Source organism: Oscarella lobularis, chromosome 8 (genome assembly GCF_947507565.1).
Source record: "Oscarella lobularis chromosome 8, ooOscLobu1.1, whole genome shotgun sequence".
Lineage (NCBI taxonomy): Eukaryota > Metazoa > Porifera > Homoscleromorpha > Homosclerophorida > Oscarellidae > Oscarella > Oscarella lobularis.
The window spans coordinates 2565865-2583166 of NC_089182.1; the positions used below are offsets into that span (position 1 = coordinate 2565865).

General features: G+C 47.7%; 4 protein-coding genes across 4 annotated transcripts; 1 reads left to right on the plus strand and 3 right to left on the minus strand.

Annotated features, from left to right (window-relative positions):
• Positions 1-185: 185 nt before the first annotated feature.
• LOC136190282 (dedicator of cytokinesis protein 7-like) lies at positions 186-11063 on the minus strand. Its single transcript, XM_065978393.1, has 49 exons — positions 10955-11063; positions 10785-10908; positions 10537-10721; positions 10407-10478; positions 10015-10147; positions 9875-9960; positions 9653-9803; positions 9519-9604; positions 9370-9436; positions 9174-9323; positions 9047-9118; positions 8762-8987; positions 8434-8700; positions 7072-7142; positions 6933-7024; positions 6766-6877; positions 6638-6708; positions 6419-6572; positions 6255-6356; positions 5814-6201; positions 5518-5757; positions 5320-5450; positions 5177-5272; positions 4978-5118; positions 4810-4923; positions 4427-4752; positions 4019-4370; positions 3820-3956; positions 3709-3763; positions 3492-3642; positions 3379-3439; positions 3218-3317; positions 3028-3162; positions 2817-2969; positions 2698-2763; positions 2535-2648; positions 2416-2484; positions 2248-2355; positions 2075-2191; positions 1958-2014; positions 1815-1901; positions 1630-1761; positions 1354-1578; positions 1208-1298; positions 1000-1145; positions 798-941; positions 633-736; positions 422-583; positions 186-366 (listed from the first exon to the last, which is right to left on the minus strand). The coding sequence occupies exons 1-49, from the start codon at positions 10993-10995 to the stop codon at positions 291-293; spliced, it is 6540 nt and encodes a 2179-aa protein (XP_065834465.1). The 5' UTR covers positions 10996-11063; the 3' UTR covers positions 186-290.
• Positions 7221-8437, plus strand: LOC136190311 (palmitoyltransferase ZDHHC6-like). Its single transcript, XM_065978441.1, has one exon. It carries the CDS (start codon positions 7246-7248, stop codon positions 8383-8385), a length of 1140 nt encoding a protein of 379 aa, XP_065834513.1. The 5' UTR covers positions 7221-7245; the 3' UTR covers positions 8386-8437.
• LOC136190320 (probable splicing factor YJU2B) lies at positions 11032-12266 on the minus strand. Its single transcript, XM_065978450.1, has 5 exons — positions 12244-12266; positions 12134-12187; positions 12007-12086; positions 11521-11950; positions 11032-11464 (listed from the first exon to the last, which is right to left on the minus strand). The coding sequence occupies exons 1-5, from the start codon at positions 12244-12246 to the stop codon at positions 11111-11113; spliced, it is 921 nt and encodes a 306-aa protein (XP_065834522.1). The 5' UTR covers positions 12247-12266; the 3' UTR covers positions 11032-11110.
• LOC136190290 (uncharacterized) lies at positions 12263-17296 on the minus strand. Its single transcript, XM_065978406.1, has 21 exons — positions 17147-17296; positions 16623-16776; positions 16494-16565; positions 16385-16444; positions 16254-16331; positions 16129-16197; positions 15997-16068; positions 15857-15946; positions 15738-15806; positions 15611-15682; positions 15484-15558; positions 15353-15430; positions 15230-15298; positions 15096-15164; positions 14967-15038; positions 14831-14902; positions 14705-14782; positions 14594-14650; positions 14325-14533; positions 12578-14266; positions 12263-12524 (listed from the first exon to the last, which is right to left on the minus strand). Exons 8-21 carry the CDS (start codon positions 15904-15906, stop codon positions 12364-12366), a joined length of 2820 nt encoding a protein of 939 aa, XP_065834478.1. The 5' UTR covers positions 15907-15946; positions 15997-16068; positions 16129-16197; positions 16254-16331; positions 16385-16444; positions 16494-16565; positions 16623-16776; positions 17147-17296; the 3' UTR covers positions 12263-12363.
• Between the last annotated feature and the right edge of the window lie 6 nt (positions 17297-17302).

Here is a 17302-nt window from a genome sequence, read left to right on the forward strand (position 1 = left end):
GGGGAGTATGGAGTGACCCCACGAGCCCTTGGCTCACAGCAGGTGCCCATCTGGCCTTACCCGTCTGGGCGAGGGGGTGGATGGAGGAGAGGGAGAACTCTGTTCATTTTGATTTTGTACATCCGGGATATTTTATACGGAGAGATTCTTACTACGGTATTCGCTGAGCAGACACCCGCTCCTAATTAATTAGAAACAAATATTTTGCACATTAATAAAAGGAGGGAAGACAAAGACTTTAGTAGATAATGACCCAGAAGTTGAAATTAGTACTACACTACTATACGAAATCAAAGCCTTTTTCCGTCTGCGTCATCAGTTGCAGTTGAACCACGTGATATCTTGTACAATAGCATCGCTTCGCGGCTGGCAAAATAGTGCGTATTAATCTCCGCCTAGCATTTATGTACATCCCACCTACCTTTTCCTGCGAGCTTTCATGCTTGACGAAGTCAATCTTCTTTCCGGCAGCATTGGCGCCAAATTCTCCTTGAACGTGATGAAGTTGCGTTCCATTTCACGCTGGTATTCTCGCTGGTCTTCGCCAATTAGATGTTTGTTCTTTTCCAGCGCTTCGCCGCACCTTTCGACAAAAATTCGAATAACTAATTCAGATGATTATGCACCATTACCTGAGAGTAAATTCTCGAAAGCAAGAACGCAATTTCTGCAAGGAGAGCGACTTCTCAACGGCCTCCTTATCCGAAAGGAACACATTGGCAATTTCAAGCGGACCCTAAAATGAAGGATGAGGAATCCTCCTTCGAATACACCTCTATAAGAAGGGGATTACTGACCTGATTGACTGTTGTGCTGATGGCTCCTTGCAGCTGCACTTGCAACAGTTTCGGATTGGGTGGATCGAGCGCCGTGGCCTTTCTCAAGTCTTTCGTTCTCGCCGTCATATCTTCAATTGCCACTTCAGCCGGAGTCAGAACAAACTACGATGAAGAACAATAGCTGGATGTCTCTACTCGGATTACACTGCGTTCGTAGTACCTCCTCTCGTTCAATAACGGGAACTCGCGTTTTGACGTAAGGAAACGTATTTTCCGTCGTCAGAATAGTCTTCCTCTTGTACTGGGACCTCAAGTCGCCGTGCGCCTTACCACTCTCAGTGAACGGCGTCGAATAAACAAATCGCTCTATATAAGAGAAGAAAAAAGTAACAGCAACCTCTTTCGCAACGTTATTAACGAACACCTACTAATATTGAAATTCCTTTCAAACACAGTCACGCGATCCTTGAGCTCGTAAGACTCAAAGTAGGGAGAAACGTACGTCACTTGAATGTATATCTGTGCGACAAAAAAATATAAAAGAGCAATTAGAGGTAGGGCCGGCCAACGAGACCTTTTTCTTATCCAGCTGCGCCGAGTCGACTTTTCCCGACTCCTTGATGATTTCGACTTCGCGTTGCGGGTGACGAATGCTGTAGACCTTCTGCAGACGCAAGGCCATTTCGGAGAGCTGCGTGAGCGATTGCTCGCGGTAGATGAACTCCATTCCGTCCATGTCCTCGAGCGCACTGCCGTAGAACGCAATGCGGAAGAACGAGCCGAGGATACGTTTACTTTCCTACGGAAAAGAAATTGAAATTACACTCGATTTATCCGACTTACTCTTTACCTTTTTGATGATATCACTGTAAAGATGTTGCATTTTCCCGTGGATTCTTACGAGTTCCTTGAACGATCGGTTTGCCTCGTATATGGGAACTAGGATGCCATAGAGACGAATAGCAGCTTCGTACAGTCCTCCCTGTTAATTAAAGAGAAATCCAGTCAATCGATCGCTTTTGAATTTGCACTCACCAGTTCAAACAGAACAGCCGCCTGCTGAATAAGGCCAACAAGACCAGACTCCGAAAAGAGTTTTCCTGTACAGATTCCGTCCTCTTCCTAAAAGGAGAAAACCTCTCTCGCGAGAATATAACTCGTACAAACAATTAAAATACGGGGCATATCGGTTCATCAGATGCGGCACTTTCTTCCAGCACGTTGGGAGACACGTTCTAAAATGAAAACACACGCGTTTTCATTTTCAAAACGCACGCTGAGATAGTGTGGCCTACCTCGAACGAAACACATCCTTGCGGAAGGTGAGGACAATCCTCGATGAAGTACAGGTACTCCGCAACGAGTCCCGCCGCGTGAATGAGACACATGGCCGCTTCAGCGTTGTTTTGTTTCTTCATTAGCCAATCATCATATGTTTGGCTTCACGCGTACTTTATTGCTCTTTTACCTCGCTATGTTTTCCGGCCATGTTCTGGAGCCACGTCAGTCTCAGATCAGGTGAATCTTGATAGCCGTTTGCTATTCGGTGCATCAAGTCAACCAGCATTTCAAGATCCTGAAAATTAGTAGAAATTCGTCGCTGAAAGTCTGCAGCTATATAAAATGATCTAGTCACCTCTTTGCATTCGTTCATTTTCACTGTGTCCACAAGAATCTTGTTTAGATTTTCAGCCAAGTCAGTTACCTGAGAAACGAGTATTTAATTAATTAATTAAATTTACTGAAGTTGCTAACCTGTTCGGGAAAATTCGTCCCAGCCATTGACTTATCCTGATTTGCGTACAAAATGAGCGTCTTCAAAGATCGACGCAAATTCTCCGGATTGAAAGGCTGATGCGAAACCCCTTGCTACAAAGAAATTAATACCAAAAGACGGCCACAATCTCCATGCACGTGCCTCCTGAACGCCGGCGACAATCGTCGACAGAGCCACGGTCACTTGAACTTTTATACGCGCAAAACTCTAGAAAACCGTTATTAGCGAAATGCGGACTTTTCTCTTGCGTCTCGACTGACAGCTGCTGTTTCGTAGTTTTGTCTCATCAACAAATAAAGCGAACCGGTTGCTTGGGAACGCGTCGAGGATAGGGCAGAGCCACAGTGGCGCAACAGAGCCGTGCACAATTCGCCGCACTGTTCTATTTCCTCCTCGAAGAGAAGCTCGGGAAACTACGACAGAAAGAAGGTGACGCGCGAAGTCTTCCGACGTGGAGGAGAGAGGTATCACTTTATATATTAGGGCTCGTTGCGTGGCAAATATGTTGGCCAGAGCATGAGTGCTCTGGTGGTGGGACAGGAACTGAAGCAAGACGGTGAGAACTTTTGCGAGAAGCGTATTAAGCGAGTCGTTCCTTTGAAGAGTCTAAAAGATTAGGTTTTCGGATTATTTACATGTGAGTGTCATCATCGCCGCTTACCATTACGAGATTCTCCAAGGTGTCCAGCACAATCAAGCTGCACTCGGTTGCCAGATTGGCTTCTACTTGAGCATCGACTTCAAGATCGGCCGCTGCTCGACTAAAAAAAAACAAGAGAAAACATAACATCTTTTCTTCCTGTGGAATTCTGACTGTTCTACCTCTCCTGCGCTTTGGTTGTCTCTTTTCTGTGCGTCGTGCCCCATCTTCTCTTCGGTTCTGCTGTGTAACAACGCACGATATATTCCACGTCGTTGCGCTTTTAAAATAATACCTCTCATATCTCCAAAACCGCCGCCCATCATTCTTCGCTTCATCATCATCGCTCGCGCCGATCCGACGCCCATTATTGTCTCGGCCAATCGCGTCTGGACGTCGGACGCGGTAGAACTGATTCCGCTGGCGAGTTGCAAAGCCTTCTTTCCCTATAAATATAAACAAACAATAGAAATCCACGTACGAAGGTTAGGTTAGGAGAACGACGGGCGCACCCTGTACTCAAAACAAGCCACGCACAGCGTCAGGACGTCAAGAAGAGTCATCAATCTGGAACATGTACATATATTCACTGTTTAGTTTTTGCGCGAACGATCATCTCTCACCTCGATAAGGACAGGGACTGCCACCAAGCCGCCATCAATTCTGGTTCCACGTTCTTCAGTGTCCACAAAAAGCAGACGAGCAAGTTGCGCGTGCATTCGGCACTCAGCAATCGTTCCTTCTCGTCGTCCGCAGCCTTCTACACATACATATATAACGTACAGTATTTCAATTGAAAAAGAATACTACTCTCATTCGTACATTTGCTCCTTGGATTGTTCCCGTTCCAGAAAGAACGGCGAGACGCTTCGCCAAAGCCGTACTCTCCGACGCCGCCTTTGCGCCGTTTCCTCCGTTGGCGCTGGCGCTGGCGCTGGCGCCGTCGCCGTATTGATTGAAGGTGCCCCACGCGGTGCCCGTTTCGCCGCCTTTGTACAACTTCGGAAAGGCGTCCATCACGATCGCGAGAAGGGGAAAATAAAGCGAAGCGACGCGAGCCAAACGCTCGGGACTCTGATAGCGAGAGTCGCTGTCGTGACGCGCCAACAAATCGCGAACGAGACTGACGGCGTTCTGCTGAGTCTGCTGCAACACCTGCTGCAAGGACGGCCGACTAGAGAGAGAACAAAGACCGCGTGAGAAACGCGCAAAGCGACCCTCCCCACTTACGATTCTTCGTCGATGACTTTCGATAGTTCGGTGAGAACGAGTCCCGTCAGAAAGTGCTGTTGGCGAAATTCGTCGGTGAGTTCGACGGCGTACGGATGCTGGGCGGCGGCCATGGCGCTCGTCGGCGACGCGCTCAGCGCGAACGTCGTCAGTTGAAGCGGCGATATGGGCGGCGACGAGAATTCCGGACTGAGTGCGGTCACTCGGGGAAAGAGGCTGAGCGGGAGAGGAAGATTCAGCGGCACGTAGTGCTCGTGACTGCAGATGACGCGAAAGAGTTCCAGTTTGAATTCGGCCAAATTCAAATCGGCGACGGCGGCCGAAATCTAAGAGAGAAAAATTCGTATTCGTCTGATCGTCAATCGTTTCTCGGCTATGCGTGCCTGTTTGAGGTAGACTCTGATGAGACCGAACACGTATCCTCGGTCCATCATCGACAGGGCGTCTTGCAGGAAAAACGCGAGGCTAATATTGACGTGTCTCGCCAATTTTGGATCCTGCAAAAAAAAAGCAATAGATGCGAATTTAGCTTGTTTCCGTGCCTTTGGTACCTTGATGTGCTTCTTGATGATTTCTTGGGACAGGGTTTTCACGATTTTGCTTATGTCCTCTTTGAATCCTTTAGAAAATCGATCCTTTCTGGACTTTGGGAGAAGATTGAGTCTGTGCAAGTGCAATCCAATGCTCTTGATCTAAAGAAAGAGAAACGTAGACGAGACAGAAAAACAATAAATCATCAAAAATTCTCACTATGACGTCAAAAAAGAACCAAGAATGACAAGCAGCCTTCTCCTTCACCGAAATCGGACTAACAACCCACTGGAGAGCCAATTCTTCGTGAATGAGCTAAACGAAATAATAAACAAAACATTTTTCGCTCTCTTTCGACGGACCCTCGATCCACTAGGCGCTCGTCTCATCGGAACGGCGCTGCGCTTCGACTGAGGCGACGACGACGTCGTGAACGTACTTCGCTTCTCCGTGTTACGAGTAAAACTCAAATCCGGATCGCCGCCGGTCAAATCTAGTCACAAAAAAAACACACTTCAAAACCCCAATCTCGTCCCAAAATCAATATTGCTATACTGTACCAGGATTGCTGGTGCTTCTTCCCCTCAAGGAGCCCGTGCTCGTATTCGACGACAACTTTGTCTTGTCCGTGGAAACGAGCGGATGATCGAAGACGTGCTGAACGTAGGCGTCGAGCAGCCGATTTCGACCGTGACGATCCAACTGATCGGGCAGTAAATCGTGCAGACGCGCGACGACCTGCGTGAGCGTATCAAACACCGTTTGACTCACATTGACACCCAACATCCCAGTAAGTTTATCTAGGATACAGATAAATCAAAAAGAAAATTCCTCTACCTCTATGTGTTTTCCATACCTGATCCGGTTGGTGGCGGACGAATGAGAAGCTGAAACAGTTTGTTGAGAACCAAGTGAAGAAAACGAACGAGCTCTTCGGCGCGACACGCCAAGAGTTTCTTCACAAATTGAATGAGTCGCTCTTCGGCGTTGGCGACCGGATTGGACGACGTCACGGACAAGGGCGTCACGGGGCCTTCCGATTCCGGAACTTCGGATCGAGTCATAACGCTTGCGGGGCGCTTGCTTCCGCCGACGCCGACGCCGCCGCCGCTGTACTCGCCGTGGCAATAGTTGAAAAAACACTGGAGCTGAGCGTCTTGGGTGTGAATGGATGACACCGTGTGAAGCGTCACTTTGAAGACGGGCTTGTGTCCGTCAACCCATTTGATGCCGGGAAGTTGAACCTGTTAGACGAACGTCAGTACGAGATTCCTTCTCTTTCGTTTTTTTTTTTTACATCTGGTGGAAGGGTGCTGTAGCTGGCGTGCGGTCTCTCGCTGGCGACGGGCAATTGGAATTCGCCGACGCGCAGAAATCCGTCTTTTAGAAGGGGAAACCACTGAGGAGAGACGCGTCGCTACGTGAACGTTTTCCGACGGGTTTCCAATTTTTTTCCCTTACCGTGTAGCCAATGAATGACGGCTCCACAGGCTGATTCTCTTGCGCTCTCGTCGGCTTTTGGCAACTGACGTGGTAGAAAGTGAACAGCAAATGATGCTTGTCGCCCAGCTTGGGTGGCATCTCTATTTTCACTTCCTCGTAGAAGTCGGGCGACCTAATAATCAGGGAGAGACGGCCAACAATCAAATCTCTTGGTATAACCAAACTGATAGATAGTACCTGTTGTGGTATGTGACAGGTGCCCACGCTTCTCTGTGGTACATGGCAGATGAAGACTTTCCGTAAATGATCTAAAGGAATTCGTACTGTATGAGAACGGGTTATTGAAACAATACTGTTTTTATTACTTTATCTGCATTGTCTTCGGCGAGCATGAACTGAACTTTGACAGCAATGTTACGGGCTGAGCCGCCTCGATTCGAAAAGTTGAGCGACTGCGGATAGACGTAAAGAAAATTTCTGCAAAAAAATTCATCAACGACTTGTCACTAGGTTACGGTACGATTCTCCATACTTGTACGTTGTCCAAGGTGAAAAGACTTCTTTGGCAGCATACTCCTGAATTTCTCTTGTCGGACGAGCATGTGCATCGGGATACGGTTTCACCTAAAAACGCGCTCGAACTAACAAACAAAAAACGCGATTTATCTTGCCTGCAGTAAAGAGGGCGTCAAGCAACAAGCCTGATTTTCTGCCGGCTTTGAGATGTCAATTTTTAGTGAGCCTAAAGCAAAAGGCAAAAAAGAAGATAAATACAAGAATGCTAATTCTCCATCCACGTGGTCAACTACGTTACGACACACCGTAACACTAGCGAAAACGAAACCATGGGATTTCGTCTTTGTCATTGGGGACCGTTCATCGCCCTATCGATCATCCTCTCTCTATCGACGTGCGGCATCTACTCCATGTTCCTCCTATGGCATCCGCGGGCCCTACCGCTCGCACTCCCTTTCAACCTAATTCCCTTCGTTCTCAACGTCACCATCGTACTCTACAACTTCCTAAACGCCTGTTTTCGCGGACCCGGTCGCGTTCCGACCGGCTGGCGTCCAGCCGACGCGCGAAACGAAGCCGATCTCCAATACTGCGACGTCTGCGAAGCGTTCAAAGCGCCGCGCGCTCATCACTGTTCGACGTGCGGTCGCTGCTCGCTGCGAATGGATCACCACTGCCCGTGGATCAATAACTGCGTGGGCCATTCGAATCAATCGGCTTTCATTCTCTTTTTGGGTCACGTCGTTATCGGCTGTTTGCACGCTCTCGTTCTAATGTCGATGCTAGTCTATCGCGCAATGTTTATAAGGGGCTTCGTGCAAACGACTTTTCTCCCGTATACGTCCCTAATGCTACTCGGTACCCTATTGGCTATCGGGCTCGCTGCCGGGGTAACGATTAGCGTCGGGTTTCTACTCGTTATACAAATGCGGAATGTGAGTCAAAATGTGACGGAAATCGAACGATGGATCGTACAGAAAGCGAATTCGGCGCGTCGTCGCGCCGGTCGGGATAAATTCGCGCATCCGTACGACGTCGGCTGTTGGCGCAACGCGACGTTCGTCTGGCGCGAGGCGGGAAACGGCGTCGAGTGGCCGGTGCGCGACGATTGCGATCAGTACACGTTCACGCGCGAACAGCTCGCGCAGAAACGACGCAAACGCGACGCGACCGTTCCCTACGTCGTCAAGCGCGACTACAGCGGACGACGCGACTACTGCGGCGTGTGTTACGGATGTTCGACCGCGTGTCACTGTCCGGGAATCGATAGTCCGCGACTCGACGTTTCCGGCGGCGATATCGTCATGGTAACGCGAGCCAATCGGCGTTGGTTGTACGGTAATAAGGTTTTGGGGGAGTACGTGGAGAAATTGCGCGACGGCGCTGATTCGCTGCGACCGAATCAGTACAGTCGCGAGCGCGGATGGTTTCCGCGTGCGTGCGCGGAATCGCTTAGGAAGGACCAGTAGTAGGGGGGAATGGAATATAAGGGAATTACGCGTAAATAAATTTCTTACCTGCCATGCATTTGAGTCGTTTGAGCACCGACGTCGGTTTCTTCAGATCGAGAAGAAACTTGTAGAGGTCCTCGTCTTTGAGCTTTTCGCCGTCTTGCTTGAAGAAACTGTTCACTGTCAGCGTGACGGCTTTGAAGTGGGAAAGAACGTGGTTCAAGGCGTCGCTTTCCTCGCGATCTCGGTTGCTGCTGTCGATGGCCATGCTCGCTCGCTTGGGATCGACGGCCGAGCTGCCGCTTATGGGAAGAGTGGAACTCGTTCTTTTTCCTACAAGAAATCACTATAGTAGTAGTACTCCCTGCTCTGAGGACCTCCCCTTTCTTCTTACCTGGTTCTTGGCTTGCGCTTCGAGGCCTCAATTCGGCGCCCAAACTTCCCCCCTCCGTCGATTCGTGGCTCGAAATCGTAGCGCTGCCTCCTCCTCCCCCGCCAACAGACGGCGACTGGTCCTTCAGAACCTCCGAAAGATTGATGGCCGTCCACGCAAACGGCATGCGATATCGACCCAAGCGATCGCAATTGTGAATAGCTGCCACGCGAATTTTTTCCCTACCCTATAAGGAAAAGCGTTTAATTAACTACACAAAGAGTCATTAATAATGTTTGACGGCACCTTGCTATCCATTTCTTTCATATAAGGCTCCGCCGCTTCGGTTATGTCTCCTTGTTGTAGCACTTTTTCCAGCTGCGCAGGAAAACACGCGTCGCCTTCTTTCGCCTATTCAATATAGAGGTTTTACTTTGACGACGAGATAGACGTCCGTGTTGGGATAGGTGATGGAGAAGATTGAGGAACGGCTGACGGACGGCATGCATTTTTCCGTTCCGTGGCGGGAGAGCATTTTTTCGATGTCCTTTGAATTCAAATCAAAATGAAAACTCTCGGAAATCTAAAAGGAGCAAAAGAGCGTATAATAAAGAAGGAGGAATGAATACCTTCCGCTTTTCTTTGGCATCGTACAAAGCCATGACAGCAAAAATAGGCTCAACTACAAGCTCTAGCCTATGATAGAGGAAGAGAGAGAGAGAGAGAGAGAGAGAGAGAAGCCGTCACCAAAGAAAATGCTGGTTATTTATTTTCTTACTTTAGTTCCAAGCACTTGACCATGATTTTCTGGCCAAAATGCTCTGAAGGCATCGGTGCGGGCGGTCTCTTTTCGATATCTTCTTCCTAAGCAATCCAATCGGATTAACGTTTCTTATCATTTCCCAATCGTACGTCGTCTGGCAAAGGATAGACGGCGAAGACGCTGGACTGTCGGTTTGCCGAACGTCGCTCCTGATTCAGTCCGTCTACCTCATCCGGATGAACGGTATCGAGAATGGAAGGAATCACTTCGTCTTCATTGGATGACTGAAGATCATAATAACTGTAGAGCGCGAGAGAGAGAGACACGTGAGATTTTTAATTAATTAAAAACTCGAGACGATATTGACTCACGCCGACAACTTATTCGTTTTGAACGAAAACGACGTCACGGAACTCTTCCGAAAAGTATTCGACCTCCCCTCTTTCCCGTCAGCCGTCTAACACGCCTCCGCATGAGACAGTTTCAGTATCACTATTTTCTATCGCTTTACGTCTTCCTTGATTTCTTCCTCTTGGGAAGTGCCGTCGATTTCGTACTCCTGCTTGCTCAACGCTCGAACAAACTGAGGAGCTCGAAAGCTGATTCTCGATGCCCGCTGTCCGATAGCGTGGCCTTCACTGTACCTTTACGAAGAGAAGGAAAAACACACATACTAATGAATAAGCCCAATGCATTGAATAGGGTCTAATTGTTTAATTTAGGCATGCCACATGATGGGCATCGTTACCAGCGCTTCTAGACATGATTGTAAACCGTAACCGTAACTACGCCTCTAATTGGAACAAACCCAATCGCGCGCAACAGAAATAACAGTTTAGACTAGAATCAAAATCAAATCTTGAATCATCGAGGACCCCATCGCTTCCCCGATCCCTTCCTTACTTCCTGACCACGCGCGGCTTGTCGCTGAGATAAAGATCGATGCACTCCTGCACGTGAGGATCCCGTACATTCCTTAGAGAAAAAAATTTTACTTTTTTTGCTTGGCCTTTTTCGCGGTATTTTTTCTTACCGCGCTTCGCTCGGCACGGGAATGTCGATCGTGCGAAATTGCTGTCGCATCGTGCGCACTTCGATGTCGTCCGACGGAAAGACGAGCATATTTCGAAGTTGATCCTTTTCGATGACCGACGCGTGATTCTCGACGAAGTCCTCGTAATCGACCGGATTGACGATCTCCGCTAAAACGGTCGGACCCTCCGAAGAGAAACGAAAACGCGCATGCACGCGTCAAGTCAACTTCCACGAAGCGTTATTTACGGTCGAAGTGAATTCGGCGAAGCTTTCCGGTCTCGTTCCATAGTTCGACGATCCTTTCGAACTCGGTTCGTCGAGCGTGAAGGCGACGGACGCCGCTTGGCGAGCTTGGGCCGCCCCTTGGTTTCTGCGGCCCGACTAGGTTACGTCGCCTGGTGCGCGAAGGAATATACCTGTTTAGCTTCAACGCGAACGCGCGACGGGTTTCCGCCATCGTCCAGCGGAGAGAAGCGTAAGAAAGAAAGAGATATCGACTTTCGCACGGGAGTCGTACAGTCCTGTATGCCCGGATTCGGATATCTATACGTACATGCACGTGGGACAGCTAACTAACTATCTGAATTCGAGTCTGAGTCATCGTATGATACGAGATTATTTTTCTCCTCTTTGCGTGCTACTCCCACGTCTGGCTTACTCTTCTTGAGTCCGCTTGGCGTGAACGTTTGAGGGTTGAGCAGTCCCTTTGAGGCGAGTGTTGACCCCGGCTTGTTTTTTCCGAAGATTGACTGCGCCTTAATTGCCCGTCTTGCCGCTTTCATATCATTGACTTTGGAGTGAAAAAAGACCGCTGAGGCTCGTCGAACGTCGTCGGGATCCTCGGCGACCAAATCGATGTCCAACGAAGCTTTGGCCAGAAGGGCGTCATCTTTATCCTTCACCAGCTTTATCTCCTTTTTCTCACCCTTAAAATTTGGCTCTTCTCTCTAGCGTCTCGCACTCATCTCTAAGCCCTTCTTACCCGAAATTTTTTCCGCAGCATTTGATTCAATTTGAAATCGTCTCGCTTTGCCTCCTGCATCTTCTCCAGCTGACTCAATCGCGGCACCTCCTCCTTCGCCTTCCTCTCGTCCTTCATCCCGTGCTCCAACTTGTACATGGGATCGTCGGCGATCTTATGGCTCTCCGTGCGATCGACCGAGTGGCCTTCGTTATCCGGCTGCTCCCAGCGCTCGTTCTTGCGCGACGCGCCGGAGACGATCACGTAGTCGCAATTCTTTGGATCCGTTTGAATTTCGAAGTAGTTGTCGCACAGGTGGCATTTCATGCGGAACTTGTAGATGGGAGTGGAGTAGTACATGCCCACTTTGGACTTGTCCGCGTTGTAGCGCACGCCCATGCCCACCATGTCGCCGCAGCCGCCGCACCAGATGTTGTACGGAAGTTCGAATCTTGAAATTTTAATTAATTAATTAAATCGAGGCGTGGTTTCGTTCTTTTGTCTTGCCTTATTCTTAGGATGCCTTCGTGTAGGCGTTTCGCTCGTTCTCGTAGTGGATGCGACTTTCGGTATGTGTTTATTGATCCCTGCGAGGAAGTGAAGACGAGAACGGGAGAAAAACGAGAATGATTACCTTTGCCGGCGTCCAGTCGGGTGGATAGTACTTGTTTACTGCCTTTCGTTCGGCCTAGATAAAGAAAAGGCGCTCTTTCGCGGCGATATAGGGAGTATCTCGAAACTTGCCATCTTTGTCTACGTCAGCCTAGCGCACGCGTTGCTATGACCAATAATTATGTACAAAAAAATATTGACAAAAATTACAAGAACACGACCCTTCTTAGAGTCTTAGAGTCTGACATTTCGTCAACTGTCTCCCAAAAGAGGTATGGACGCTTCGTCATTTTCCAAAGACTCCTCTTTTTCTTCTCTTCCCACAAGATGCATTAGGCACGTCAATATCTTTACTCTCCCATACTTTCGTGTCACTTCCTTGACCGTTTTTGCAAGAATGTAAAAGAATTTTCCTAAAATTCAGAGAAAATTAAGAATGATCGTAATTGATCAAAATCCTACTTACCTGCCAGGTAGACAAGAAAAAATACATTGACTGCTAATACTATGCAACTGAACGCTTTCTCGTCAAGAAGACCGTTGTAGCCGGTGTCCTCCTTGTCCTCATAAGAAACCAAAAACAGCGTCCCCATGATTAGATTGGTAGAAATGACGGATAACGACAGCAGCTGCAGCCAGTGCCCAGAATTACGCTTGATCGGTCTAAACTGGGCGTGAAGCACAAGAAAAAGAATTGCCAACAGCGTGGCAAGAGCAAGGCCAGAATGACTCATTCGACCGAAGTAACTTATTCCAAAAGTCAAAAGAAATTTCCGACCGATTTCTACGACCTCCCAATACCAATACCTGGCCTTGTAGTTATCGTCGAGAAACTCGATGCTCTTCAAGAAGTCGGTCTTTATCGCTTTCTTCCTTTTGATCCACAACGCTGCCAGTAGAAGCAAAGGAAGAAGAACGACGTAGGATATCAGACTCCAGCACATAATCCACATAGTTCTCCATCTGGGATCGTCGAAGCGACACTCGACGCTCAAATCCTCTTTCAAAAGCGACCGACAAAGAGGATTCGCTTTGTCCTTCGACAGGCATATATTCAAACAAGTCCACGACTTGTACGGAAAAGTCGCCATTATGGAATCGGACGTCGACGGATAGCATATGAACAAAATCCACCAAGCATTTCGAAGACACGACGTTCTCGTTCTCGAAACGTCGACATCCGACGTCAAAAAGAACTGGCGTTTTATTCTGTAATAGATCCATATCGACGCGAGAAGACCCACTTGACAGGCGACTTTGAATATCGGCTCGACGAGCGCATTCACTCTCAGCTGCTCGCTTATGCAAGTGGGACTGGCGACGGCGAGAACGTTCAGCTCGGCGAGCTTCATATAGTGACTGAAGGTGAGAAGCACTTGCGGCCACGGTATATAGGTGAGCGCGTCGAAGACGCCCGACATGACTTGAACGAAGCCGACTATGATTTTCAACGTCGAACTGAGTCGATCGATCAATCCGTGCCCCGACTCGCTTCCCCTCACCTTGTCGACGACGTATAGGACGGCGACGAGTAGGAGGAGCGCGCAGACGAGTCCGATTAGCTGGAGACCGGTTCTCCACTTGGGAGGACACTCGTAGCATCGCTCGAACCACGTGTAGTAGCCTTTGGAGCATTGGGCGCAAAGGGCACCCTGATATCCTTCACTGCACATCTTAGCGTTGCCTATTCGAACTTTGGCCTCCGCGTCGCTTCGTCCGTTGCAGGCGTCTTTGATCGGACAGCGGTATATCTGCGGGAGGTAGCCCGAAAAGTTCATTGACTCTCTTGAATAGCTATCGTCGAGAACGGACAAATTGTTCGCAAAGTCTCGATACGCCTGCTCGAGCTCGTCGGTCGTGTTGACGCCGTTCGAAGCCCAGTTCCACCAGTAGCCTCTTTTCACGCTGGCGTAGTCGTTCATGCACTGCTGACCGGCGTAGCGGCATTTGAAACACGGTCCAAATCGTTCGAGACGATAATAGTTGGTCAGACACTTGCAGGCCCTGTAGCCCGCGTGATCGCTCGTCTTCGTGCCTCTCGGACACACCTGACAGGCAGAGGCCGTCTTTCCCGGACTCGAGTGAGGCGCAACGAACGATCCGTTTACGCAATTTTTGCAAAGAGATTTGCCGGAGTCATCCTGATAAAAGCCACCTATAACAACACACAAAAAAGATGTTTCAAAGCGTGACGTCATAAAACGTTAGTCAACCTGCTGGGCACGGTACGCAAATAGAACCGTATTTTCTACTACTGGGAACTGCTATTGATCTCGTGCCGGTCGGACACTGATGGCACGTGAAGTATGCGCAGTTTGCCGCGGCAACAATTTTCGAGCAAATGAAACCGTTATATCTCAAGTAATTGACAGAGGATACGTGAGCTGTAAAATTAGCGAGACTCCCTCTCGAAGCGCAATGCCTAAAACAAAGAATTTAATTAATTAATTAATTAAACGCTTGGTAAAGGTGCACGTCTCACACGTGAACGTTTGATGAAAAAGGAGGTATCTGGTCAATTTCGGAGCATTGGAAATACCTTAAGATTTAAAATGCTTTTTTAAATTGTACTCTTGTGTCGTTCAAACCGTACACGTGAGCGTTTTGAGTTTTGTTCGAAAATGCAAGCGATTTAAGTGACATATTTGATATCGGGTTTTGATGTAGATATCTACAAGAAAATTTCTGATTGGCCCGCAACTCAAACATGAACTCTCACATTGCTTGGATGCTAGGTAAAGTTAAAAACACATTTTCTTCCAGCGTGGTGATCTGATTTTCCATTAGATTTCTTAGAAAAAAAAAAGGCAACCCTTTAATTAACCAAGTCCCAAGTGAAATAATTCAAATCTTACAAAGCATATAAATTCGGAAGATCCACAAACGTCGACGTCGTGATGGTTTGAAAGTAATTAGATACGCAAAGTCTGCAAAAACCAAAAATCAAAGAACACACCTGTGGGGTAAAAAATCTATTCGCAAACATTCTCCGTAAATATTTCTGGTTGGACAAAGTCGGGGGAAATTTGCTCAAACGATTTCCAGAAACGTCTCTAACGCACACGCAAAACAGCATCTCAATCGTGCCCTTACTTATTAGAAGTTGGGTCAAACTCACAAGTAAATGATCTGAAGAGTACTAAAAAAAGACGCGTCAATTTCTTCCAGCCCATTGCCTTGGAGAGACCTTCAAACTCGTAGTGACCAAAAAAGATGAGCACCAGTTTACAATTGGCCTTACAACTCAAAAACGTAGAGCTCGTTTTTGTTTCTGAACGGACGTCCATTGATTGATCGAAAAGAGTTATTAGAAAGATCTCTAAACGCATCGATTGTTTACGTAAGGCCTAAAGCCAATTCTGCACACCATACAAAGTCTCCATGATAGTTCGTTGGTAATAGAACGTCTCTTCCTCAAGGCTTTCTAATCGGTTTGACGTTATATGTCTGCACGCAAAAACGTATCGCTATGTATCGATGTAAAATATGAATCTCGTACAATTTTCTCATATAAGGCAACAGCTGGAAAGCATCGCGTGAAATATTCAACATTTCGTTTGAATTTAGGCTACTGAAGACACAAGCCAAGCTACTCGATTTTGTTCATATTAGCCACGCGTTCTCACAGCTCAACGAGGCAGATTAGATTTAGAGCCTTGGGGGGTAACTCCGCGATGTAGTTATTGTCAAGGATTCTTGAAAGCACACAAAGTCATCTTAACCGTTAATTATATTTTTCTCTTACATCTCTAGATTTGCACCACCCTCTTTGCATGTTCCAAGATCAGCGAACATGTCTGAAGTTACGAGAGAGAGAGAGTTGTCGTTGAGGCTCCTAAAAAGGATATGCTAATCAAAAGGTAATTGTGAAGTTTCAAGACAAACAGCCTTCGCAGAGACGACAAATTCCTAAACGCCGCAGGTTGAATTTGACTAATGTCATTTCCAGACAAGTCACTAGCAAAAGAACGAACGAATTAGTTAGTTAGTTGGTTGGTTAGGTAAAGCAAACAATACATTTGCCACAGAGCCGGAAAATCTCTTACAAAGCCAGTTGATAGATCAATTCGATTATATCGTAGAATTCTAATAAGGAAACATTTAGCAGCACATCGTCGAATCTATTCAGGATTGCGTATTACAGTCTGCTAAAAACAGGATACCGTTTTCTTTCAGAGAAGAATCCACAAACATCCGAAATGTGATTGCCAACTAGATTTCTAAAATACAGTACCGCCATTAGAACAACGCGACGAAACGAGAGTACTCCTACATTGTTCGAACAGTCGTGGGAAGCACAAAGGGTTTTTCGAGTCGATTAAAATCCCCGACGCTAAGGTTACATTGTCGAAAGCAATGAGCGCGTGTACGCCAAACCTCACATGTGCGCAATGTCTTTGAACGAATGAAAGTAATACGGATCAACGTGGTCGATCTTGTTGCTGGAAAAATCGCTGTCAAAAAACAAAGAAAAAAATTAAAGTAACGATAGGGGTTAGGAGGAGACGAACTATGAATAAATGCCGGATGAGGGAAGACTGGCGTTCGGCGGAAGAGACCGCAGATTTCTCGAGCGACAGTCGACAAGACCAACGGTGTAGTTGCACTGGCAGACAAAGCAACCAGGATAGATTTCCCGTGACAAAGCTGCCTGAATCAGACATCCTACAACACCGAAGAACAACAGCGTCAGTCCCATATGTATACAATTCAGAGCAAGCTGGACTTCTATATGTACCCTATGTACCAAAACCCTTTTTATATGCAGATGAACTGAATGTGAAATTGCTTAAACCCTTCCCCTGTTTTTCACTTTTCGTAGTCAAGCGTACGTCGTGGGTGCGTGCCAACTTGAATGTACTGCAGCTTACGTCATCGGTTTTTACCCTGTGTGTCCTGGCTGCTACATGCTTTCAACGGAAACCTAGCCGAAGCTCTACGTGTCAGGGTTGCTTCGCGAAAGGGACGTGACATAACTGATGTTCTACACTGTGGCAACGTAGTTGCTCAACAGAAATCGAATGTAATGACTTACCGTACGTTCGACGCTGTGCTTTGACCGCTTTCTTTCAGACGGACGTTCGAGTGTACAGATTTCAAGCGCAGGGCATGCGGTTATGTCGACAACGTTTGTGAGGCAACGTGGCGCCGCGCGTCAGACCTGCGGATGACTCCCACGTTCGGGATAGGG